This window comes from Podarcis erhardii (assembly GCF_964252035.2).
Source record: "Podarcis erhardii genome assembly, chromosome: 7".
NCBI lineage: Eukaryota > Metazoa > Chordata > Lepidosauria > Squamata > Lacertidae > Podarcis > Podarcis erhardii.
In genome coordinates, this window is record NC_138511.1 from 25,994,266 (window position 1) to 26,021,455 (window position 27,190).

Here is a 27,190-nt window from a genome sequence, read left to right on the forward strand (position 1 = left end):
ACTCAATATTACTTCAAACACATACAGAAAAGTTTTTATTTCAGCAAGCCCTGCCCAGAGATATGGGAATGTATCCAATTCTACTTAAGAGTAGACCCATTAAAATTAATGGGCCTGCCCTGATTATGACCAACTTTGGATGCAATCTATTGCACTATATTTAACATTAGTCCTACTTAGATCTGTTGAAATGAATTGATGTAACTAATTTAGATCTGTTAATTTCAGTGTGTTTACTCTGAGCAGACACTAGCATTGGATAGAATTCGTAGTTGAGTTGCATATATTATTTTTTAAAGTTTAATTGATTTTATTTGTGATTATTTTATTTGTATTTGCTTTTTTGTGGTTTTTGAGAACTGTGTTTTATTTGCAGTTTGTCTACTCCATGGTTTTATCTTTGCCTCCCTTACAGTTCCTCATGCTGTCAAATGAGTTCTGCCCTGGGCAGAAGGCTTGTCAGATCCCAAAACAGGCAGAACGATGTGCGCACAGTATATCTATTTTAGACATTTATATACAACCCTACATCGTTTCATTCTAGGGCAGTTTGCATTGAAACAACAACTTGTAAAAACAACAATGAAAACATTACAGGACAGAGTTCAAATACAATCAGCTGGTTGATTTCATGGCTTGGTGATGCATGCTCTATTTTTCAGGTCCTCATTTAGACATTGTGTTCTCCTGTTTTTACAGCCTCAGCACAATTGAGGCAACGTTTTCAGCGTTGGCTTTTTTCCCCTGCTGAGATTTATGCATTTTTCTTCCCTAAGCAGCAAAGCCCCTTCAGAATCCATCTCGTGCATGCCTGTTTCGGATTATTCATTCCAACCTACATTGAGTGCTGTGTGCTTTTGCATCTCGCAAAGGAATCTTTGAAAACTCGGTTCGGGTGTTGAGAAGAAATAATCCAGTCTCGCCACAAGGGAACCTAGCCAGACCAGTAAAAATCGTGGCCATTGGTTCTGCTCTTGTGCGCTGTCTGCAGGCAGAGTATGATTAATTAGGGTGTCTGCTCTCACTGCAAACCCTTCCACCTGACACAGAGGAGCCAGACATTTTCACATCCTTCAATTCATTACATCAGTTCTGAGTCGTTGGTGGTTGAGGCAGCCAAAACCCGTCTAGGGAAATTTGTACGTGTCTTGTGCCCCCTCGGTTACCTGGTTCCTTTTCCTCCCCTTTCTTCTTTAAATAGCAGTTCAGAAGATGCAAATAATGGCAGACCTTCCACATCCACATACTTCTTAACAAGGCTGAACTTTAATGACCCCTTTAAAAGAAATAAAAAGTGCCTGCAAGAATTGCATGCATGCACACACAAAAATGCCTTATTTATGAGCTGTGTCTGGTTTTGCCATTGTATAGATTTTCTGTTTAATCACTGTTGATTATTCCAGTAATGGGTTTTCCATGTATCTCAGAGCGTGTACTGGGTGAATGACTTCTTTCAAGTGGAGAGGTTCTGTGTATTTAAGTTGGCACAGAAACTCAGGTTAATGGAAGTTCACTTCAGACCATTCTCTGCGGCATGATCCCTTGGAGACTGACTGTTTTTGTGTGTTAAGAAGGGCTTTGATCCTAAATATAGGGACCGGAGGGAATTTCCATTCCATCTGCCATGGCGGCTAAAAAAGAAAAAGAAAGGAACCCAACAGTCCTGTTTGAACTATTTGCATCAAATATCCTTCCCCCCCCCCTTTCATTTGGGTTTTTCCTTTTTTTCTTTTTTCTCCCTTAGGGTTGCAAATACCAAAAGCTAAAATTATTCCTCCCTTCAATGACTTCTTGGTTAGAGACGACAGTTGGTGGTGCAACTTTATAAGCAACAAGATGAATTCCTGTTAGTGATTCAATTCTGTCCTCCGGCTCAAAGCCTCGGTTTTATTGCAGTGTCTGCCAGTGTAAGGAGAGGGGTTGTTTCCCCCCCCTGAAAGGTTGTCTTTCTGCGTCAGAAATATTATGGTCTGGTGGCTGGCTCTGCGTTGGAAATGGCTTCCAGTACTAGAGGCGCAGCGGATTATTTGCTGGCGGCTAAAGAGTCCCGTGCTTGCAGTCCATTCTGGAAATTACAGAAAAGCTGCCATGACTGGTGTGTAAATATACATGTGTGGGAACAGGGTGCCCAAAGAATCCCTGCAGAAGATGGGCTTTAAAACCGAGTAAAAGCACAATGTTGGGCAAGGTGATGGCAGCAAGCTTAGGCAGACTGGGGTGATGTGTGTGTGTATGAGTCTGCAGCAGGGAAAGTATGGTCAAAGATAAGGAGAGAACAACAGGCAAGGGCAGAAAATGTACTTATGGAGCTGCGCATGAGCATGAAGCTTCATTTCAGTAGGAACTGAGCTCAAAAAAACTTCTCAAAAGAGATGAGAAGAGGTTTGAACGGTTGGGGATGCCACAACCTACATGTTCAGAGTGGTTCTCGAATGCCTTGGTACTCATACATTTTGGCTCCCAAACGTCGCAAACCCGGAAGTGAGTGTTCTGGTTTGCGAATGTTTTTTGGAAGCCGAACGTCCGACACAGCTTCCGTAGCTTTCAATCAAGTTCAGAAAGCTCTGCAGCCAATCGGAAGCTGCACCTTGGTTTTCGGAAGTCGAACAGACTTCAGGAACGAATTGTGATCGAGAACCAAAGATATATTAATCAAAAACAAAAAACTAGAGCACCATACACACACCTATCTAGGTAAAGCAACTACTTTATAAGTTGAAGTTACTGGGAATGAAGGGAAACACAAAATATGGAGTGCAGTGTCTGCGTTTTCATGATAATCTCAGATATAGAAATTGACTTTTATGAAGGCACTGGTAGGTGCCATTTGGGGCTTGGGTGCCCTTGATACGAGTGGGGTGGGGTGAATGATAGGATGCAGTTCTTAAGCAACTTATTAAGGCAGATCTTGATTCCCTCTGTGACTGGTTTGCTTTCCCTTTTCACAAGATGACCCACTATGTAGTGAAAGCTCCTTTCTGCTTTGGTGTGTCAGCCCAACACCTCTCAAGAGATAATGCTTGGCTTTTTGAAACGACACTTTCCCCAGCTTGCTGCAGGGAATGATCCTCTGGTGTGACTTCTGAGACAGTGCTTTTGCTGCAGCCATTTTCATGGGGAGTGAAAATCAGTCTCTTACTTGTTTATTTTTATTGTTGTTTATTGCATGTATAGACTGCCTTTCTGCCAAGGCACGTGATGTGGTTTGTCCTAATGTCCAGCTGGCAAGTTACTGGCATGTTAATTCTTTTTAGCTGAAACTTCCAAGACAGATTTCTCTCTAAACTAGTGAGGGTTGTGTGTATGCGCCTCTTTTGGATGTGTAAGCTTTGTCTTATCTCTCTTATCTCAGTATCTTCTGTGAATCCAATACGGCAGATTACAGCAAAATACAATGGTACCTCTGGTTAAGAACTTAATTCGTTCTGGAGGTCCGTTCTTAACCTGAAACTGTTCTTAACCTGAGGTACCACTTTAGCTAATGGGGCCTCCCGCCGCCACCGCACAATTTCTGTTCTCATCCTGAAGCAAAGTTCTAAACCTGAGGTACTATTTCTGGGTTAGCAGAGTCTGTAACCTGAAGTGTCTGTAACCCGAGGTACCACTGTATATACACTATATCTCCACTGAAGGGTTTTGTTCTGGACTGTACTGGAGAAATCGGCTTGCCACTTTTATTAAAGCAAATTGTTCTGGAGCATAAAGAAGTCTCTTTGGTACCTATCAGACAGTGTAATACTTCGAGAAACTAGAGTGAGTGGAGGAGCAGTCAAAGTTTACTTGCTGCACTAGGGCAATTAAAGGTTCTGAAGGCTATAAATATAAGCAACAGAGAAACCTCGCAACGAGAGCTCAGCTTTCATGTTAAAATTTGATGTTTTCTTTGGGAGTTTCAATTTCTGCTGAACCAGCTGCAGCTGTTGTTCCCCCCACCCCCACCCCCGGGTACCATCCTCTTGGTTGAGTTAGAAAGGAGTTAAAGACCAACATAAAGGCAAGGCAGGAAAAAAACATTTTCATCTGAAGTATGACAAAGTGATTAAAAGCTGGCAGAGCTGATGTTGTGACGTGCCCTCCCTCCAACATTGGGAGTGGTGACACCCGCTGTTTTGCAAAATATTCGCTGTGGAAATTCCAGGGGATTTTGGCAAGGTTTTTTGTTTTGTTTTGTTTTGTTTAATTGGGCTCAGCCAGGCTATATAGTCAGTTTTTACATGTCTTAATCGAGGTGTTGGGACTGGGGAGACCCAGTTTCCTATCCCCACATAGCCATGAAGCTTAGCGGGTGAAATTGGGCAGGTCATATTCTGCAGGGGGGTTGTGAGGATAATATTGGTGGTGGCACATATTATTCTGTCATCTTACAGAACCACCAACTTTACTACAGGATAAGCTGTTGTAGACCAGCAGCAACTTCATCAGATCCGTTAAGTCCACTGTAGCCCATAAAAGTTTATCCCATAATCAAGCTGTTAATCTTTAGGACAGCAGTAAGGGATGATGGGAGTCAGGACTTGTAGTCCATTGGCTTAAGGTACCATACGTAGGTCTCTTTGCTATCAATCTGCCTGGTACTTTCTGAAGGACAGGAGGACACTGTAGTACCCGATGCTTTGGACTACAACTTGCATCATCACTGGTCGCTGGTTCATACAAGCTGATGGGATGTAATCCGAAGCATTTGGAGGGCAGCAGGTTGGCAAAGGCTGGTGTGAACTGCAGTAGGAGGCAGGAGACTGGATGGTTGGCACAGAAGAGGTCTCTTTGGGAAGGGGTCTCAAGAGAGCTAGAGATGGCATGATTGTGGTCTTCTGGGGGTGGGGAGAGATTTCCCAGACTTAAGAGACAGTAAAGGAGAAAGAGTGGAGTCTTAAGGAGCAGGAGGGATGATGGAGCAGGCAGTGTTTTGTTTCATTGTGTGTCAAAGCAAGGAGCAACAGAGATGCAAGGCAAGGTTCAGGTGCAAGGCTTAGACGGTGGGGAACACCGAGCTTGAAGTTGGTTTAGCAAGGGGCAAGCTGAAACTGAGCCCTTCTTTGCTAGTAGCAGCAGCAGCAGCAGCAGCAGGTGCAGCTCAGTTTTTTGCACAACGATGTGGTGTGGGGAGCCTCCGATCTTCCTGGGTCTTCTCCGGGGAAGTCTTCTGAGTCAGTGAATGGCAATGGTCTTGCCCTGCACATTTGTCCAAGATCGCTTCTGGGGCTGACCCTACGTGCTTCCCCCCCTCCCCCATTCTGCTCCTCACTCTCACCCCCTGCAGATGACAGGCAGTGCTAAAATAGCAAGAGGTAATTGACAGGGATATGTCATGGTATGTGAGGACAGAGAGATGGCAAGAGAGGCTGGGCAAGGTCTTGGAGAGCATTTAAGGTAAGAACAAAGAGTTTGTGCTACACCAAGGAATGAACAGGAAGTCGCTGTTCGTGTTGATTTCTTTCTTTAAAGCAGCAACAGCTTGATCCCTGTACTGGCCTTTCAGTTTGAAGGCTGCTGTGTAACCCTTGTTTTGGTTTTAGCAACATCAGTGTGTCCAACAAGCAAAAGAATCCTTTTATTTGTGACTTCTGTCAGGGCTGAACAGAAGGTGCAGTTCTTGTTACGAGCTGAATTCAGCCTTGCTTACTGAAGGCAATTATGTATGAGTGTTGAGCTGCGAGGTGGTACATGTTACATAATACACATTGTGCATTTTGGGGGAAACCATCCTCGCCCCCGTTTCCCCTCCTCCTGTGTAAATTTGCATGAATGATGACTTTGAACCCTGGCAAGGGAATGGCTTGATCTGGACGCACTGTCCCTAAGTAAGCATTCAGAAACAGACTGGCCAGTCTTTGGCAGACTACCTCCCCCAACCCCTCCGACCCTTTTAATATAGCCAGGCAATATCATACTCTGCAACCGCAGGGCAAATAATAGCTTACGAGGCAGCTTTTGGATTTTAAATGCTTGCTTGCGATCTTGTTTGTTAAAATGAAACGAGTTCAGTAGATTTGCATTGCTCACCTGACTCTTACACCTGCCAGGCGTATCTTTGCACATGTTAAAATGACCTACCTGAGAAGGGGACTAGCTCTCGTGTCTGCTCCTTGTGAGTTCTTGCACTTCTGCACTTCCGATCCTCTTAACTATGGAACAATAGCTCAAGTCTTGCACAAATTAACGAAGGCAGCAGTGCTCCTCATGTTACAGTTTTTCTTAAGCCAAATGAGCAGACAGTTGGGGCGGCGGGGAAAACAAAGTACTGGGCTGCCCGACTGCTTTCTGGAAAAGGGGTACTCCTCTTTTGCCATCTTCACCCCTAAAAGACACTCACATAGAAATGGAGAGAGCTGTTCTCTTGACCCATTCCTTCTCCTTTTGTGAATGCGCTGCAATCCTACAGGGAGTTAGAGCTCTGGGCAGATCCTTGGCCATTAGTCATCATCTCAAGGGAAAATGTGTCTTATAACAAAGGAGGTATGTGGCCCAACTCCTATATATAACAACAGCAACATTCTGCGATCCGGACTCTGACCTGCGGGCATAGGGCGGTATATAAACTAAATAAGTAATAGGTAACAAAATTGGATTATGCAGAATACAGAAAACCAAGCAGTTGAAGTATCTAGCATAAAAGGTTATTATTACATGAAAGGAGATTCAAGTTACAAGAAAGGAGTTTCTGGCTAAACATCAGGAACAACTTTTGACAGTGGAACGGACTCCCAGGAGAGCTGATGGACTCTCCTTCCTTGTAGGTTTTTAAGCAGAGGTTGGATGGCCACCTGTCATGTATAGCTTGTGAAACAACAGCTAAACTTGCCAGGCAGCCCCACGGATTCCCCCAGGAGGAGTAGATGTGCTGAGTTTGAATGTAGATTGTCCTGTTTTGCCTCCTTGCCCAGCTGAGAGACATTCTGGGGAGGGGTGTGTGGAGAGGGATCGGGAAACCTTTCTTTCACCTTCCCTAGGCGACGTCCTCACACTTTGGGAGAAAGGGGATCAAAGGAAACAAAGCACAGAAGGATAAGCGAAAATCTGCCCCTGCTGCCCTTTCTGAAAACCAGATTGCCTTGTTTGGATTTTCTGTGTTAGCAGGATAAAAGCATGCTATATTCTCATGGGGTGGCGGGCGAGGAAGGAAGTTTCTAAGCTTCTCAGCCAGCCTGTTTTCATCCTAAGGAGAAGGTGCTTTGGAGAAGGAGCTGTGCATGTGCCTCTTTTGCAGCAACCCTGGAAGGTGGGGGGTGGGGTGGCGGGACTTTACGCCTCTTTTCCGCAAAAGTGATCTGTTAAAAAGAGAATTGGTTGCTTAATAAAGTGTAGATTGCCCTCTCGGTGAACCCGCCAGTGACTCTCCAGTTGGGGTCATTCCAAGTTCATTCTGTGGACTTTTGACTGCCTTCTGTGTATGTGAAAACAGCCGGCAGCTCCTGCAGGGATCACTCATTCAGGCCTGTAACACAAAACTATTCCCCCGTAGGCACCTGCTGGGCAGGCTCACAGGGGGTCCTGGGGCTGGGGGGGGGCAGCGGAGGGCAGGGGGAAGACAGCCCCCTTCCCACATTGGGCATCTGTAGAGGTGGAGAAGAAATAGGCCCTCCCCGGCAGGTCCTCTAGACTGGCCGGGCATCCCCATAGACAACTCATTAGACGTCTTTGCGGATTACCCAGCAACATGCTATTGTCAGAATTCATTACGAGGCTGGGTTAACGAGGAGATGCGAGCTAATTTAAGGGCCTTTCGCTTGGGCTCCATGACATAAATTGGGGGTAAAGAAGATGCCGTCCGGCTTGGTGGAAGGAAAATTTGCTGCTACCTTTCTGGCGGCTTCTGGGTTTGGGCCGTGTACAACCCCAGAATTTGAGCCTTTCTTAAAAAAAGATAAAAAAAGAATTGCAAATTCTGCCAGAGTCAATGCACCACCAACACCCTACGGGTCTGAGAATTGTTAGTGTGTGTGTTTATTCCACCTTGAGATGCATGTTACTGGCTTGCCAGCCCATGCCCACAATACGCCAGTCTGAGACTGTTTCAAGTATCCTGAGGGTGAGGGCAAGTTTTATTTTATTTTTGAGTGGGGAGGGGCGGTAAAAATGTCAGGCTTTTTGTAGAAGCGACACATGGGCCAAGTCTATCGTACGTCTGCTTTTCGCTGAGTCCTTTGGTGGCAGCATCTTTCCCTTTTTGTACTACGTGGCTTCTGTTCCCAGGAAGGCACTGCAAGGATTCTGGTGTTAAAATGTCTTGTAATGCAACATTGCACCAAATTCCTATCTTTATAGTTATTGAAATAAATGTCCTGGTAAATTTGATAACCCTGTGAATGAGACAGTGAGGCACAAACCACAGATCATGATTTGCCTTAGATGGACATTGAGACAGGCAATGTAGACTTAACTAGAAAGCCATTCCATGTTTATTTCATTTTTTCTTTTATTTTTCAGAGCTAGGTTTTTCAGTGTGCATTTCAAGTCAGATAGGGAATGTTTAAGTTTCCCAAGAAAATATCTAGCTATGTCTGTATGTCTGCAGGAAGATGCTCTATTGCCTTTATCCTACATTTCATATATGTTAATTTACATTCATTCATTTTTAAATGATTAGCAGGGTCTTTTTTGTGGTGGCAGCCCAACATTGGAATGCTCTCCCCTTGGACTATTAGGCCACAGGGTAACACTGAGCACATGAGGCACCATGCAGAGATCTTCCTGTTTCGTCCAGGATCTTGAATGTTTAATTGATTTTTTGTGCTGTTTTGAGTGTTCTTTTGCTACTGAGACAGGGAATGGGATCCAGCAGGAGGGCTGGATCCTGAATGCCTTCACTCTGAGCAGGCCACTTTGACAGGTGGGTGGGGCCACACACCTATCAGTCAGCTGACGTTTCCATGCCTTCATGTGATCCTTTTCTTCCCTTTGCAGTGTGACTTGAGTTGAAGTGCTACGGCAAAGCAAGTCTGGCACAGACTTCAAGCCCTGTGAATGGAACTACCGTATTTACTCAAATCTAATGCTCACCTTTTTTGGCCAAATTACGTTGTGAAAATTAAGGTGTGCATTAGATTCAATGGCCCATTTACATTTGCCATTTTTTGGTTTCAAGTTTTTGTAAATTGAGGTGCGCATTAGATTCAATGGCACATTAGACTCAAGTAAATACGGTAATTTCAGCAGGACGGTCATTTGATGACAGGTTTAAAAGGTGCCAAATCCAAGCCCTGCTTGCCATGGAACAACCAGGAGACCATGTTAAGGCTCCCGATCGTTCCTTTGCCACTGCATCATATACGGCGTCTGATGTGGAGCGGGAGATTGTGGCTCTGGATGGGGGAACATGGGTTAACAGGGTAAATCAGGACCCTTGTCGGGCTTAATTAGACCCAACAAGTCAAAGGTTCCTTACCAATGTGCCACTGTGTTACTGCTGCTTTTATGGGTATATATTTGATCAGCGTTCGAAAATCCCTTTGTTCTAGGCGCATTTTGCGACAGAGAATTTCATTAGCGTGAGCTGTTTCTGAGCTCTGGGTGCAGTACTGTGCCTCAGATTTCCGATTAAAACTGCAGAGTAGAAAGAAAGGAGGACCTTTTCCTGCCTCCCCACTTCCAGCCCCTCTCTGAAGATTGGAGAAGAGACCTTCTTAATAATATTAGGGGGGTGGACAGGGGAAGGACTAGACCATATGAAAAATGCACATAATATTTTAGCTGCAGTTCTTTCATTTTCAGCTTTGTATTCTTGTTATAAAAAAGCACGCCTAGACATTTTGTTGTTGTGCCCATAACCTAGGTTTAAGGTGCCGTTTAGCTCCTAGCTTTCATATCTCAGTTTCTAACACTGTATTTGATATATATTTAGTTTCTGTCTATTGCTGTTTGGACGTGAATAACCGTCAGGAGCCTTCTTTAAAAAAAATATGTTGAGAAATGACGGGGCAGAATAGAAACGGTGTTTGCAGAGCTTTTTTTTTTTAGAAAAAAAATGAAAAAGAAGAACCTGCTGTGCTGTTTCAGCTGCACAGAAATGCCTTAAACATTAACCTGACCTTGCGACCTGCTGCAGAAGCAAGGCAGTCCAAAGGTAAAGGGCTGGCAATGCATCTTTTTGGAGAAGGGTTGTAGCTTAGTGGCAGAGCATCTGATTTGCCTGCAGAAGGTCCCAGGTGCAGTGCCCAGTGGCATTGCCAGGTGGGGCTGGGACAAGACCCTGCCTGAAATCCTGGCGAGCCGCTGCCAGTCAGTGCAGGGTCAACAGTGTTGAGCTAGATGGACCAATGATCTGGCAGTTTCCTGTGTTAGTTAATTCCCTTCTGCCTGGGCATTGTGCCTGCTTTAGAACTCATCACAGAATTGCTTGGTATCTCTGAGCCCAGCAGTGCAGATTGAGAACCTTGTGTTGCTATCCTTAACTTTGCATTTGTTTTTACCTTTTTGTAAGGGGCTAGTCAAAAGGGATGCAGGTGGCCCTGTGGGTTAAACCACAGAGCCTAGAACTTGCCGATCGGAAGGTCAGCGGTTCGAATCCCTGCAATGGGGTTAGCTCCCGTTGCTTGGTCCCTGCTCCTGCCAACCTAGCAGTTCGAAAGCACGTCAAAGTGCAAGTAGATAAATAGGTACCACTCCTGCAGGAAGGTAAGCGGCATTTCTGTGTGCTGCTCTGGTTCGCCAGAAGCGGCTTAGTCCTTCTGGCCACATGACCTGGAAGCTGTATGCCGGCTCCCTCAGCCAATAAAGCTAGATGAGCACCGCAACCCCAGAGTCGGTCACGACTGGACTTAATGGTCGGGGGTCCCTTTACCTTTACCTAAGGGGCTAGCCATCTTCTCCCAGCTCTTAACTCTCTAGGCTTAGCTATGGCTACATATACATTTGCGTGGCACCGCAGTGTGTTGCTTCCGAGCAGCTCCACTCCAGACTTAACCAAACAAAGGCTGGCTTTGCTGAGAACCGCTTCTTGCATGCATCATGAAATAAACTCTGGGAGTTCCCAGGGTTAATCAGGCAGATGAGGTGGAAACCGGGCATGTGTCATTTGAAAAAAAATTGGTGGAGTGGCTGGAGAGAGTGTTGTTTTATTTAGTTGTTTAGAAATATTTATGTACTGTACTGCAGTTCTCTGAAATCAATCTGAAAAGCAGATTGCAACATAGTAACCCAAAACACTTCCTCTCATAGCAAATTCAGATGATACTGATAGCTGTGTAGTGTAGACTTCAGCACAAAAACAAACAAAGCAACCTATTTTTAGAATAAAACAAAGGGGGGGGGGTTGCGCAAGCACGTTCTGAAGTTTCACCCCCATCAATCTCCCGACAATGTCATTGTAGAATCACAGAGGAGTAGCAAGGCATCCCACAAGCTGTTCCTCATTTCCCAAGACTCATTAGGCTGCAGTCCTGCAGAGGAAGCCATGGTCCCTAAAAGCCCTCAATGCTACCATTCATTCTTGTGGCAATGCCCAATGCAGGTCTTCTCTGAGCCCGTAACACTGTCAGGTAAGCCTGGAGTCTGGGAAACGGTGGCTACAATGGTGTGGCCCCCAAAAAGATTAAATTACAAAGCTAATAAAGTCTGGTGGATTGAGGTCTGGGTTTGCTATGCATTCATAGAATTGTAGAGTTGGAAGGGATCCCAAGGATCCAATCCCCTGCAGTGCAGGAATCACACCAAAGGATCCCTGACAGATGACCATCCAACCTCTGTTTAAAAGCCTTCAAGGAAAGAGAGTCTACTACCTTCCAAGTTGGTTCCACTGCTGAACAACTAGGAAAGTTCTTCCTAATTCAGGAACTATGAACCTACTAGATTTAACTTACGAACCAACCAGTTCTGAAGCCCAGCAATGTCACTACAAGTCACGCATTCAGCGTTAATGAAAGTTCCATGTTTGTGTGTTTGTTGTCTTTAACAGTTCACTGGAACTTTGTCCGATGGGTTGGGGAAGACAATGGATAACCGGCATCAAACAGAACGAGAATACATTCGATACCACGCTGCAACAAGTGGGGAGCATCTCGTAGCTGGCATTCACGGACTGGCTCATGGTAATATACAAACATAGAATCATATGGTTCCCCCCCACCCGGCAATACAGGATTCCACTGCTGAACAGTTCTTCCTGTCAGTTCTTCCTTATGTTTAGTTTTTTCCTACCCTCTGGAGCAGGAGAAAACAAGTTTACTCCATCTTCACTGTGGCAGCCCTCCAGAAATTTATATCATATTATATCATATGTTCGTAAAAAAGATTGTGCAAAGTGCATATCGGGGCTCCCTTGAATGAAAGGCTTTAGAAGAGCAATTATTTTTACAAGTGTAGCCAAACAGGGTCTGTCCAAATTGTACTTTTAAGAAATTTATGTCCATGCCTTCCTGGTGTGTTCAATCTTACGGCAGCTGTGAATTTTCTTAGCATTGTCCTAGAACCCTAGAGCTACTTATGCTACTAAGCACGCTCATTTTCTTCTTCTTCGACAGGCATCATTGGTGGATTGACAAGTGTCATAACCTCGACGGTAGAAGGTGTAAAAACCGAAGGGGGGGTCAGTGGCTTTATATCCGGCCTTGGGAAAGGACTCGTCGGAACTGTGACCAAACCGGTGGCTGGTGCTCTAGACTTTGCCTCTGAAACAGCCCAAGCAGTGAGAGATACAGCCACGCTTACCGGCCCCAGGTTAGTTAAATCTCCTTTTTTTGGTGACAGTACCAAGCAGAGTCACATGCGGATTATCCAAAGCATTTTGCAGCGAATCGATTTCCTGGCTTGGCCTGGCTTTCCAGGTTTCCAGAGATGAGTTCCGGGAGAAGATCTTCTGTACAAAGTACAGGAAAATGAGATCTTCCCTTGAAACCCTTTTGCCCTTCTCCTCCCTCTTGCCCTCCCAAACTGTTTAGTGGCTTTGAAAGGCAGGTGAGAGGTTTAAAGGGAAATAGCCCTTTTATTCTGCCTGCCTCTGTCTCTCTTTTCGCCTCCTCACCCCTCACTTTCTCCCTACAAAGGGTACGGGGACGAAAAAGTTCATTGCCTCTTCCTCTGCCTTTGCTGTTGCAGAGGTGTTTCTCAGCTCAGGAAAACAGAAGGCGATGGGTTAAAACAGACAATGGGTGTGTTATGGATCTGTGGTCCTTGGTGTTCTTGGAAAGGCAAAGAGGTGAAATGAATTTTCCTCACTCACCTCCCCATGCAGTTGCATATAGTGTGTGTGGGAAAGCAGGGGATGAATGGGTAGGTTTGTCAGTTGGCGGCTTGGGAAGGGATCGGCTTGGGGCTCTTTCTTGTCCCCTTATTCCTGTGACGTGTAAAAGGCCCTCTGAGAATCTGTAGCGGTTTAATAATTGTTCTAAAGAAGCAAATCTGGGCAAGTGACCCTCAGCAGGGACCAGGAGTGCCAGCTTGGCCTCGCGATTGTGGGTCCCCAAGGCCCTGGGTGTCATGCAGTATGCAAGGCCCTGGGACTGTAGTTTGTGGGTGCTCGGGCACCCAGGGAGCCGGCACCTATGGCAGGGACACATGCCACAGTCCCTTTTGCCTGATGAATGTTCAGTGTTATACTTTGCCCAGTTTTTTAAAGCGCCTTGTGACCCACTTAAGAGATACAGTGGTGTCCCTAAAAAACAAAAGGGAGGAATACATTCAGTTGGACTTGGAAATACAAGAGGCTTTCCTAAAGATCAATTAACGTGGGGAGTTTGGAGGGTGCCTTCTTCTGCATCCAGATTGGGTGGAGAATTGCACTCCGCTGAAGTCTTGCTAATACTCCAAGCTCTCACTGTTGCTCGTCTTCAACCCAGCCCAGTGCAAGCCAAAGGCAAAAAAAAAAAAAAAAGCTGTGTTGCAAATGTCTTTTCCTTCTGTTGGCTGAACTCTAAATACTCCCTTGCACTCCAAAGCCCAGAACAATCCATTTCTCATTCGAGTGTCACTTATGTAAGACTCTTACCAGATCTTGAGAAATGAACAAAATCCATTTCTTTCCTTTTGAATTGCTATGAGAGTGCATGAATCACTTTCAGTTAGCCTCTTGGATGTGTTTTTCTTAGTCCTTGTAGATTTGCTTCTGGTGTGGGATAACCACCTCTCTCTCTCTCTCTGTTCCCTCCCTCCATTGCCATTTTGGCATTTGTGAGCTGCGATGGCTTTCCCGGAACTCCTATAATCACATGGAAATTTTGAACAAGAGGAAAGCAGGGGAATTGCTACTCCCCCCACCCCCCGACATTCCCCCTTTTCCACACATATACACAGACAAAAATGCAGTTTGCAGAGCCTTTTGTGCAGCGAGAAACAGCCCTGAGATGCAAGTATTCATGTGATGCTTTCAAAGCAGTCGTCAGAATGAGAGACCAAGGGAAGCCACCATAATAATAATAATAATAATAATAATAATAATAATAATAATAATAATAATAATTATTATTTATTATTTATACCCTGCCTATCTGGCTGGGCTTCCCCAGCCACTCTGAGTGTCTTCCCAAAAAATATTAAAATACTGTAATACATCAAACATTAAAAGCTTCCCTAAACAGGGCTGCCTTCAGATGTCTTCTAAAAGTCTGGTAGTAGTTGTTCTCTTTGACATCTGGTGGGAGGGCGTTCCACAGGGCGGGCGCCACTACCGAGAAGGCCCTCTGCCTTGTTCCCTGTAACTTGGCTTCTCACAGTGAGGGAACTGCCAGAAGGCCCTCGGTGCTGGACCTCAGTGTCCGGGTAGAACGATGGGGGTGGAGACGCTCCTTCAGATATACTGGACCGAGGCTGTTTAGGGCTTTAAAGGTCAGCACCAACACTTTGAATTGTGCTTGGAAACGTACTGGGAGCCAATGTAGGTCTTTCAAGCGCATTGCAGTATTCCAAGCGGGAGATAACCAGAGCATGTACCACTCTGGCGAGGCAGTCTGCAGGCAGATAGGGTCTCAGCCTACGTACCAGATGGAGCTGGTAAACAGCTGCCCTGGACACACTGAGATCTTGAAGATGATAGATTTGGGCTGGATTAGTATGCAAAGTTTTTCTTTCTGTTCCCAGACGGATGGCTGTGATAGTACTTGTATGCCATCTTTGCAAACCCTTCCAGCAACAACAGGAGCTTGGCTGGGGCATAGATTGCTTGACAAATGCATCTCTTCCTATGGAGCTGTGAAGCCAGGTGAAAAACAAGACAAGGCTTTTTACAGGTTTCGCAGTTTCAGGGGCTGGAAATTTATGCAGGTTGTGGACTAAAACAAGCCCGCTGCACCCCTAAATGGTGTTTGTGCAGCTTGACTGCATCTGCAGGAGGGTGTTTTGTAAACTATATAGACTCACATGCTTCCAAGCACAATTCAAAGTGTTGGTGCCGACCTTCAAAGCTCCAAATGGCCTCGGCCCTGTATACCTGAAGGAACGTCTCCACCCCCATCGTTCAGCCCAGACACCGAGGTCAAGCCCTGAGGGCCTTCAGGCGGTTCCCTCACTGCGAGAAGTGAAGTTACAGGGAACCAGGCAGAGAGCCCTCTCGGCAGTGTCGCCTTCCCTGTGGAACACCCTCTCATCAGATGTCAAGGAAATAAACAACTGTCTGACTTTTAGAAGATCTCTGAAGGCAGCCCTGTATTGGGAAGTTTTAAATGTTTGACGTTTTACTGTGTTTTTATATACACTGTAAGCCGCCCAGGGTGTCTGGGGAAACCCAGCCAGATTGGGGGATTGATTGATTGATTAATTAATTAATTAATTACTCACTCTCCCTGTTCTGCAGTTGAGCCTACATGCATGCTTTCTGGATATGTGCAGAGGCAAGGGGGAAAAGGAAAGCATGTTGTATATTTATAGATCTATCTACGAATCTGCCATTTACATACCTGAAACCCCGGAGAACCACTGCGAATCAGTGCAGACAATACAAAGAAAGGTGTACCAACGGTTTGGCAATCTAGGGCAGCTTCCCGTGTTCCTATGGAAGGGCCATAGCTTAGTATTTGCATGAATAAGGTTGCAGCTTCAACCCCCCCAGAACCTCCAGGTAGCACTGAGCGAAATGGGACCAGTTATCTGACTTGGTTTAAGGCAGCTACCTATGTTCCTGTGAGTTAGTTCTCTGTCCAGGAATTACTTCTCAGCTCTGCTGCTTGAGAACCTTTTAAACTGGAGATCCCAAAGCGAAAACCCAACAGCCTTCTGCTCTGCTGCTGAGCTGCAGGTCCTTCCCCCCTCCCTTTTAGCTGTTCTCAAGCATCACTGCAGCGGGGTTGAATTTGGCAGCAACTTTAAAATGTCAAGGCTGGACAGGGGGATATGACTGAGCTTCACTCTGGCCGTTTTCTAATGTTTATCCCTTCTCTGTTGCACTGCACCCTGATGCTACAGGTGAGCGTTGCGAAATAGCACTAAAAGCACATTACTGACTGCTTGCTTCTGCCAAAGTTAAACAAGCAGGCATGCTTGCGATAAACTGTGCTACAAAGCGGATTTCCTTCTCTGGCATTTTCATGAAGAGAACCTTTTAAAGAGAGAGAGAGAGAGCGCAAAGACACTGTAAACAGGAACCGCATTAAGCATTGCATTGTGAACAGGAACTATTGAAAGTGGTGCGGCGAGGTTTGGGAGGAGTGACGGAACACGAACTTGCTTTGAACCCTCCTGCCTTAAGCAGGTAATCAGAGCATTATTGTTAGTGTCTGTTATAAGTGATATGCTTCTGGGTTCAAGCAGAGTTCAGCCAGAAATCCTCATCACAGCGAAACCTTCCCTCAATCCAGGGAAGGCCTACTCGGAAACGTTGCCGGGCAAATGCCTTGCAGGCTCCATCCACACCTGTGGAATGCAAAACACCCTGTGGCACTGGCACTGGCGCTGAAAAGCTGAGAGTTGACAGTGTCATCATGCAGCGTATGTCTGAATGCTGCTTTTCCCATCAGTGGAATGGTGAGAGGAGAAGCTGTGCTTTGGAGCAGGCACAAGAACCTCTGTATGGGGCTGGGGGGAAGAGTTGGCAACTACATAAACACACCTGAGTAACCTGCCTTAGCCACATGTCTTGCTCCAGCCAATTGCTATAAATTCTTTTAACTGGTGGTAGCTTCCTTCTTCCTCTTCATTCTGTTCTATTCTCTACATTCCATTTCCCCTTCCTGTACACTCACTTTCCAGTTGACTCTCAGACACTTGCTTGTTTGGCAGTAATTTGGTGTTGGGGGTGCGGGTACGGTCATCTAAGTACACGGGATAGATAATTCCAAAGTGTTTCCCTTTCCTTCCTCTCTTCTCACCCTCCCTTGCCCTGCAGTCCTGCTCTCCATATTTGGAAATCTCCCTCCAGCAAAAACAAATCCTAGAATTGTGAAGGCAGCTTGAGGGTCATTTAGTCCAACCCCCTGTAGTTCATATGCAGTCACATCTTGCCTTTCAAAAACTCGAGAGAGAAACTGGTAGAAGCTGGCATAGATGTGACTTGTTGGCATCCATTGGTGTTCGTCCAAAAAGAGATGTGGGGGAAGGCTAAATACATAACCTGTTTTCAGTCGCATGAAGTGAGCAAGCATGGTCTACTGGTGGCTACTGAGTGTTAGTTTTAAGGGCAAGAGGCCCAGGTTTAAGCGGGAGCCATGAAGCTCCGTGGGTGAACTTGATCCACTTTCTGGCCATCCATCAACCTGGAGAGGTAGTTGTGGTTTAGAATGGGCAGGGAAAGAACCGCACCCACCACCCTCCATTTAAAACGCAGTCATCATTTTTTCAACATCCGCCAGTTCACCTGAGAGCATCGACACTTTTCCTGTATTTTTGGCTTCCGCTCCCAAAGTAGCCGGATACCAGCGTGCAGCCGGGTCCCAGCACTTCCTTGCGGACACTGCCGCCGTTTCCCTCCAGGTATGCCGTGTTGTGGAAGGTTGGCGGTGCGTGCCGCCTGAGATTTGGCCTTTTGTTGCGGGGAGTGGTGTGTGTGTGTGTGTTGTGCTTGCTGCCGAGCCGTGAGCCTCGGTGGTGCCGGAGCCCGGGGCCTGCTGGGACGGGGTTTACACTTGAGCTGTCCTTTTGCCCTTCCCCTGAACTCTCTTCATTTCAGTCATGAGCAAACAGTCAGTGCCTGAACTAACAACCCTGCAGTTCTCCAAAGCACGTCTCGCTTACAGTACCAAACAAAGAGAGGCCCGCGTGGGCCGGCCCAAGCCGAGGAATGCAGCTTCGGGGTTCTGCTCCATAAATTTAGCCAGCATGACAAAAAAAGGGGGGGGAGATAATCTGAACCTTCGTGATGATCTGAAAAGGGGGTGGGGGGCGGGGAGGAGGTTTGCGTCCCATTGATTGCGGTCTGGCGCGATGCCAGGCCCCGGGCCTGACCGACAGTTGAACCATATCGTTAAGGCGTGTAATACTGCTCGAGTTTTGTACGGCAGCCAATGAGTACATATCCAAAGGGCAAAAGTTTAGAAGGAGTTGAGGCTGTCCTATTTAACCCTCTCACACTGCATGTAATGTATACGGGCTCCTGCTAAGGAACAGCTACGTTGCCTTTTTTTAAAAGGAAAGGGGGGGGAGAGTAAATGTGCAATTGTTTTTACTTCCGAGTCTGGTTCGTAAAGCGAAGCTGACTTCAGGGAACAATGCCAGATTGATGCCTCCCATCCCCTGCCCCAGTTTGGTGCTCTAGAGAAGGGGCCATCCGTGGTTTGGATGTTTGTCATTGTGCATCAGGAACGGGCCTTGGGACGAGCACCCTGCACCCTTGCAGGAAGTTCTGAGGCGTGCATAATTTCCCCTTGTTTCTTGGGTTAGCTGTGTAGGTCTGACAGGAATGAAGTTGGAACTGCAGACGGGAGCTCGACTCTCTGAATCTGGCCCTTTCTTTCCCAGTAAAGCTTGTGAACTTAATTACGACATGGTGTTCCAATATTGGTGATGAGTCAGATGTGAGAGGGGCTGCAGATTTGAATTTGCTTAAAAACACAGTACTTGCATAAAAGAGTGCAGGTTCCCACCCCTCCCAACACACACACTTTTTCCATTTGTCACCAAATTTGACATTTTTGCAGAGAGGCCTATGTGGGGAATTTACATCGGGGAGGGGCGTCTTCTGGAGATTGAGTTTAGAAAGGCAGGGTTCAAAAAGACACAGTTTGTGGAGGTGTCTGATTTTCCAGATTCATTTTTGAAGGTTTTCTTCAATCTCCTTTGCTTTACAGATGTCTGTATGCTCTTAAATTGGGGTTCTCTCTCGCTGTTGTAGCCTTGAACTCAGTCCCGGATGCTCATTATCATTTTGTGGCTACTTAATGTACACACCTCCTGCCAACCTAGCAGTTCGAAAGCACATCAAAGTGCAAGTAGATAAATAGGTACCGCTCCGGCGGGAAGGTAAATGGCGTTTCCGTGCACTGCTCTGGTTCACCAGAAGCAGCTTAGTCATGCTGGCCACATGACCCGGAAGCTGTATGCCGTCTCCCTCGGCCAATAAAGCGAGATGAGCGCCGCAACCCCAGAGTCGGCCATGACTGGACCTAATGGTCAGGGGTCCCTTTACCCTTTACCTTTAATGTACACACACTCTCTTTTACCAGTTTTTCACAGCTCCCTCCTTCCCCAAGTAGTAGGAAGTTCCAAGGCCAGTTGCTGCAAGCAGTCCCTTTCTTGTGAGGAGATAGCATTTGCAGCTCATGGCAGTGCGAAATATCTGCTTGTTTACTAATATACACATTGTACTTGGCGGGTGCAGGGGGGAGAAGTATCCCTCCAGCGACAATACTAACCAGCTAATTAGCATCAGTTCCTAAGGCCAGCCAGCCAAATCCTTATCTCTCAGGGGCCAAATTGAACCCCTGTGTGGGGTTGCCCACCTCTCAGTTACCTGGTGTCACAGTGACATCGGGTGACGGGGTGCTTTGAAGTCCCAGCAGTGGCCACAAAGAGCCCTGCACGGTGCTTTGAAGTGCTGGCAGCCAGCTGAGTCTCTGAGCCTCAAAGCACCAAGCAAGGCCCTTTGCAAGGAGCAGTGGGGCATTGTAAGGAGCCTGGTGAGACCCTTCAAGGATCAGCTGGCTACAGAGTTCTCCCTGAGGAATTCAGTAGCAAAGCCTTCCTTGCCAGTGCACTGCGTGGAACACACTTTAAGGGTCTCCATTGTGCATTGGCCACTGTGTCTCCATCCCATAAGATGTCTGGTGTGGGGAAGGGGGGCATGCTTGGGTAAAAAGCGGTGTGGCAGGCCAAATTGGATCATAATTCGGCCCACAGACCAGAGGTTCCCACCCTTGCCTTACGGCAAAGCACACATTGGGTCCATTTAGCTCATTTTATTTTATTTTATTATTTTATTTTATTGTTAGCTTTGCTGCATTAAATGCGCATTCTGTAGCTGACCTCCTTTGTGATGTTTTATTTTGAATTCTTTAAGATAATATTTTAGTTTCCTGGTAATTATGTTGCTTTGAATGTATGCTTTGCTAATTGTTTTGGATCATTTTTATTTGATGTTTTAATGTGTTGCAAACAGCTTTGAGATTCTTCAAAATGTAAAGTGGTATAGAAATGTTGTTGTTCTTGTTGTTGTTGTTGTTGTTACAGACTAGTAGAGGCCCTCCAGCATTTTAGGTGGAATCATTTCCCCAAATCCTCTTATCTAGAGATTTCAGAGATTGAACCTGGAGCCTTCTGTATATGTGTCTCACCTCTGAGCTAGTCCTTCCTTGCAAATGACTTGCTGGTCTCCTGTTGCCGCAAGCTTAGCCAAGGCAAAACCCAGTATTTTCAACTCTGTCGCACATTTCTAGCCACCGAAACCTTTTCTCCATCTCCAGGCCAGTGTGTATAGTTGCGTTTTAAAGAAAGCCATGTGGAAATCTAATTTTGGCTAAATAAAAGCTTTCATTTGACATTACTGCAGCACACAACAAGCATGATAGTTCCTCCTAACAATTAGGTAAAAAAACATTCATTACCTGTGCCAGCTACTTTCCAGAATTGTCTGGATCAATGGGGAGTCGTAGCTTTGCTTTTCTATTGAGGTAGGTCCACAAGTTTCCGTGTGCTGCTCTGGTTCGCCAGAAGCGGCTTAGTCACGCTGGCCACATGACCTGGAAGCTGTATGCCGGCTCCCTCGGCCAATAAAGAAAGATGAGCGCCGCAACCCCAGAGTCGGCTACGACTGGACCTAATGGTCAGGGGTCCCCTTTACCTTACCCTAGGTCCACAAAGCGCTTTGAAATTGACATACCCATCATAAATTACAACCACTAAAACCCAGGACTAGGGAACCTGTGGCCTTCCTGGATGTTGCTAGACTCCAACTCTCATTCCAGTTCTTAGGGATGATGGCAGTTGTAGTCCAGTAACCCCTGGAGGGCACCAGATTGTCTAACCTAAAGGCATTGTGGTGTTTCTCCCCTCTGGCTCCGGGGCAGGTTCCTGTTTTCTTCTAAAGTAGTGTTTTCTCTTGTTAGTTACAAACAGGACTTACAGGCTTCCTACCAGAAAAACGGGTTTTCTTTGTGCATATCATAAATGGAGGTATTTTCCCAGCCAGCCACCCTTTGCCCCCCATCCTAGGCAGGGTTAAAATCATTTGCCTGTTTCTGTGTGTAGCACCTTCCTTTGGAGCCACATAACACACCACCACACTGGAAAAGCAACTGTGATCATGGTTATTAAAGAGCTTTGCTTTCTTCCTTGCATATAGTCACTTGTACCTTTCCAGCAGCTTCTGTAGAGCTGTATTCTGGTGGTCCATTACTAGGCTTCAGAGAAAAGCCACAATCCAAAAGGAAGGCCATCTTAGTTGTTCACGGGTTCTGCTGTGTATTCATTTTATACCCTGCCCGTTAGCCAAAAGGTCTCTTGGAGCCGCTTACAAAAACCAGTCCCTGCCTCACAGGCTCACAGTTTTAAAAAGACATGACACACGAGGAAAAAGGAGTGGGAGGGAGAAGGGGAAAGCAAGCTCAGACATAAACCTCTTTCCAGACATAAACAGTTCTTTAAAATTACAGCCAGTATCTGTGATGGTTCCAGCTGCCATGCCCTTCCTTCCTTCCTTCCTTCCTTCCTTCCTTCCTTCCTTCCTTCCTTCCTTCCTTCTTGGACAAGCACATACCCACCAGATCCTGTTGAAGCAAAGAAAGCATAGGACTGCATCTTAAGACTGGGTGAGCATGCCAATGGGATTAAGCGTTTCAATATTTATCCACAGAATTCATCTACAAAGTTTTCTTTATCCAAGTTTAAAACTCCTATATTATCCCAATATGCTGTGGATCGTGTAGATGGTTAAAATAAAAAAAGTTGGACTGCGCTCACTCGCCTTTGGGGGAGTAAGTGGGTGGCAGATCCTTCTAGCAGCAGCCACAGAGGCTGCAAAGAGCAAGTTCTGATGGATACAAGCTGTGCATCTGAGCTATGGGCAGCCACTAACAGCAACTCCCCTGAAGATACCCAGGATCAGGCAGGGATATAAGGAATCGGCCAGGGTCGGCCAATTGGTACCAAAGAAAGATAGGACCTTTTTTATGTATGCAACAACAGCAGCAAGAATCCTTTTGGCGAAGTATTGGAAGACTAAAGAATTACCTACTCTGGAAGAATGGCAGACCAAGGTGACTGAATTTATGGGACTGGCAGAGATGACCGGCAGAATCCGTGACCAGAGGAAAGAGACAGTGGAGGAGGACTGGAAAAAATTTAAAATCTATCTTAAAAATTGTTGTAAAATTTCGGAATGTTAAGATGTCAAGGGATTGGATACAAAGAATTACAGCTATAAATTGAAATTTATAAAATAGAATTTTTTTTTTTTAAAGAGAATTAAATATAAAAATGGGATGAAGAATTGCTAAAAATTTTAAAATATGGATGCAGTGAAGGGGAGGTTCGGAGAAGTCGTGTTATGTTTATTTGTTTTTTGTTTATGTTGTAAAATCAATAAAAATTATTTTTTTAAAAAAAAATATATATATAAGGAATCGGCCAGTCCTTAAATGAACACAGGAACCTCGAACTTTGCCCGATAACGTATCAGCAGCCAGAGTTTTCTCGGTCATTGGGAACCAGTGACTGAAAAGGAATTTGGATGGAGAGGGACGCAGGTGGCACTGTGGGTTAAACCACAGAGCCTAGGACTTGCCAATCAGAAGGTCGACGATTTGAATCCTCGCAACGGGCTGAGCTCCCGTTGCTTGTCCCTGCTACTGCCAACCTAGCAGTTCGAAAGCACATTGAAGTGCAAGTAGATACCACTCCGGCAGTTTCCTTGTGCTGCTCTGGTTCGCCAGAAGCAGCTTAGTCATGCTGGCCACATGACCTGGAAGCTGTACGCCGGCTCCCTCGGCCAATAAAGCGAGATGAGCGCCGCAACCCCAGAGTTGGCCACAACTGGACCTGATGGTCCAGTATCGGTTCTCACAGTGGCTGACGAGGTGCCCCAGTGGGAAGCCCACAAGCAGGACCAGAACATAGCAGCACTCTCCACCCCCCTTGCGGTTTCCAGCAAACTGGTACTGAGAAGCACACTGCCTCTTGACAGTGGAGGTGGAACATAACCATCAGGGGTACTGGCCATGGATAGATAGCCTGATCAATAGCCGCCCGGGTGCCAAACGTGGTCTTGAACAGTGGCGCTCTGTCCCGTGCCGCTCAGCCTCCTGGGGACGCCGTCCTAGGCCTCTCCATGCCTCCATTCAGCGACGCTCTTCCCTGCTGTGATGGGTAGACACGAGGGCATTTCTGCTTTGTGTTGGCTTTTGTGTGCCTATTAAAAGCGAATCAGCAAATGTGTTGAGTGTTGAGAGTTGAGTTTAATGTAACACAGATGTGAGCGCAGAACCACCATTCATTCTGCTTTTTCGGATCTTCGGCTTTTTGGATTTCATCACTGTGTGGCTTGTTATTTACAGAATGTAACTTGAGACAGTGGAACGAATCGTAGGATTAAAGAAAAAAAGGAAATTGAGTAGTGTGGAATGTTGCTTGCTGTCCAGACCAAACAGACCAGTTTGCCAAAACACTGATGGCCTGCACCAATTAATGTAATTCATGTTAGCACCAGCAGGACATAATTTAGAAGGCAGTTGACCTTCTTACCATCATGATTAGATTTTTATCATCATCATCATCATCACCACCAGGTTGAGCATCGCAGAATGAAAGAGTAGCAAGGACGCAGGAATCATGGTATCTTTTGAATAGAGGTGCCTTTGGTCATTGCTTGGGTGGGACAGGTGAAAGTCTTTTGCCCAATGCAAATAGATCTTCCCAAACTGGGAGGAAAGGTTTTAGTAAGAGCTGTGTCCCCCTCCGTTGAACAACAAGCGACAAATAATTATAATTATAGCCTACTCTGTTTAGAGCATCATGTGGCATGTGTGAAGCAGGACTGTTGCAACTAGCCAAGTAAACCCATTGAAATTAAAAGGACACAAGTTTGTCACAGACATTAACTTCAGTGGGGCTACTCTTGAGTATCAGATGCAACCCCTTCCCTTAGATTCCCAGGGGGCAGTGCTTCAGCCGCCGCCTGCCCCCCTTGACTCCCGGTACAAATGATGCACAACAAGAAAATCACTTTTTTTTTGTTTTTAATTGGGATAATTTATGTAAGCTGCTGAATTCTGTTTTCCCAAGTCGCAGGATTTTACTGGCTTTTGGGGACAATGCGTCTGGCCCCTTTGTTAATGCATCTATGCACATATGATAGAACAGACTTGCAAGAAAGAAAGAAAAGCCAAGAGACAGAGTAGGGGGGAACAGCTACAGAAGAGCAGCGGTGGTGGTAATAGAGTTCATAACTCTTACCTTTGAGCTTAGTGCCACGTTTTTTATTTAGCAAAGTGGCACTCTTGAAGAAGACGTGCAAATAGCACTATTGTCCCGTAAATGGAGCCTTTTTTTTTTAAGGGGGTGGGGAACGCATGTTTGATGAAAGAAGGCCTGTGTGCTCCTTAGCCAGGACCCATGTTGCTAAAGGGGATGGGGGCTGCCGAGGTATGAGAGGAGGAAACTAGCCTCTGGAGAAAACATCTGCAAGAAGCCAGTCAGTCTTCTGTACTTTGCCAAGAGGCTTAAGCAGGGAAGAAGAAGAAGAAAAACACCTCCAGTTACAGTGCATGATTTGTTCATCTATTTCTAGATCAAACGTGCAACAGCAGCAGCAGTTCAGTCTGTAGGGGGGTGGGGGGAACTGGGGAGCACAAATTGCGCAACGAGCGTGGTTGTAGAGTCACGTAGGAGCAGCCCCTGGGTTGCTCCATGCTGGCGGAAGGTAGCGCAGAAAAATAAAGCAGCTCTAGGCACCCACAAACTTCTGCATGAAATCTAGGGAGTGTTAAGTCCAAGGTGGGTGACTTGGTGTGAAGACACCCCAGTGGTTGCCTGGATCTGCCTGCCCCACAGCATTCAGATTGTTGAGCTCTGTCAAGGTTGAAAAGAAAGCAGAATACACTGAGCACAGCCCCTACCGGGGAGGGGGCAACACCCAAAATGGCATCTACAAGCAAGGAACCCTCTTTCTCCGTTCCGGACATCAAGGCAGTGTCTCTAAACAAGAGCAGAGAATGATGATGTGCAAGGAAGTGATACAGTCTCTGGTCTTTATGATAAAATCTGAAATACCTTGCACAAGACACTTGGGTTAGGATTGTGGAGTGAAGATGGAGGAATGTGTGGTCAGAGCCAGAGATTCTCAGTGTGTGAAGTGGGGCTCTTTAAAGAAGATAAAGTTGGTCAGAGGAATGTTGCCTTGCCCCCGATGCCATCCTCCAGGACAAGCTCAGACTGAATTCAAGACATCAAATCCTGGACACTTCAAGAAAGGGGCTGTAGCTCGGTGGTGGAGCATTTATGCATGCAGAAATTATTAAATTCAATCCCTTGCACCTCCAATAAAGTCCCAGGGTTTCCCAGACTTGGGTCCCCAGCTGTTTTGGGACTACAACTCCCATCATCCCTAGCTAGCAGGATCAGGGAAGATGGGAATTGTAGTCCAAAAACAGCGAGAGACCCAAGTTTGGGAAACCCTAATGTAGACAATATGGAGTTGGATGAACCCGAGGTATAAGGTGTCATTCTGTGCCCTCTGGTCCTTAAAACAAGGAGGATGTATCATGGTTTCCTCACTTTCCTTGGGTTTTATTACCTTCTGCTGAAGTTCTCCCTATGCCTTCGTTATAAGAGCTGCACAACTTAACGAAGGAAAGGGTTTTCTTAGGAGTGATGCCCCAACTAATGGAATGCCCTCCATAAAGAGACGCTTCCAGCATCTTCACTATAATCTTTGATGCAAAGTCAGAAAACTCACACTCTTACTCACCTATTTCATTTCAACTCACTTCAGGGATGTTATCTGTTTCATTGTTGTACTTGAACTGTGATAAAGTTGGCAGTACACCAGTCTGAAATCCCTAATAGGATAAAGGGCGGTATGCAAACATCTAAAACAAATAATAAATGTTTTGACTTCCCCGAAATGTGCTGTTGATTCAAGACAGCATGGTCCTGCTGCATGCTCTGTGCAGGGTTGAGAGCTGGAGCTTCTGCCTGCCTGATTTGCTTTCCTGTGTTCCTCACGGAGGCCTTGGTCAAATTCCTGCCTTGGCTGCCCATCTGCAAAATGGGAGTAAGAATGACCTTCTTTACAGGACTCTGTTTATGGTCCGGAGCACCTACAGAGATTGCTGCCTCAGTTTGCAAGTTAATTACATAGGGTTGGCTCCAATGTTATTCCTACTCAGTGTAGATCTGTTTAACTTAACAGATGTGGCTGTCTTAGGTTCATTGATTTAAATTGGTCTACTCTGGGTATGGAGGCAAACCATACGCAGAAGACTATTGTATATGTGCATCTATGATCTCCACTTGCAAGGGACAGGTCAGCTGGGAGGGTAGACCAGGTGCTGTTGCAAGGAGCCTAGCAGATATTCCTTCGAGCTTTGATGACCTTTTTATGGGCTTTACCATGTCTGTATTGTATTGTTGTGGGTATATGTCTGTCTCGGGAGACAATGGAGGAGTGCGCCTTTGAGGATGAGGTCAAACTCTTGGAAGGTTACAGTGTCTGCTGTGGCTGGAGAGACATTATTTTGTTGCAACTGGTTGTTATGCTGCAGTTGCACCATGGCATTTCTTCTCTCTGCGCTCCTCCCGGCGGTCATTCCTCCACTGGTCACTGCTATGGCTGCACTGTGGTTGTCTGCAATGGATCGCCACGCGGCCGGGTGGATCTCGCCAACTGTCATGTCATGTTTGC

General features: G+C 46.1%; 1 protein-coding gene across 11 annotated transcripts in view; it reads left to right on the plus strand.

Moving 5' to 3' along the window:
- Positions 1–27,190, plus strand: part of VPS13D (vacuolar protein sorting 13 homolog D) — a 120,437-nt gene that overhangs the window by 86,197 nt on the left and 7,050 nt on the right. For all 11 annotated transcript variants that reach the window (XM_081870637.1, XM_081870636.1, XM_081870632.1 and 8 more), the window contains 2 exons: positions 11,894–12,026; positions 12,459–12,654. In XM_081870637.1, coding sequence (XP_081726763.1) covers positions 11,894–12,026; positions 12,459–12,654 — 329 coding nt within the window. The remainder of the gene's footprint in view (positions 1–11,893; positions 12,027–12,458; positions 12,655–27,190) is intronic.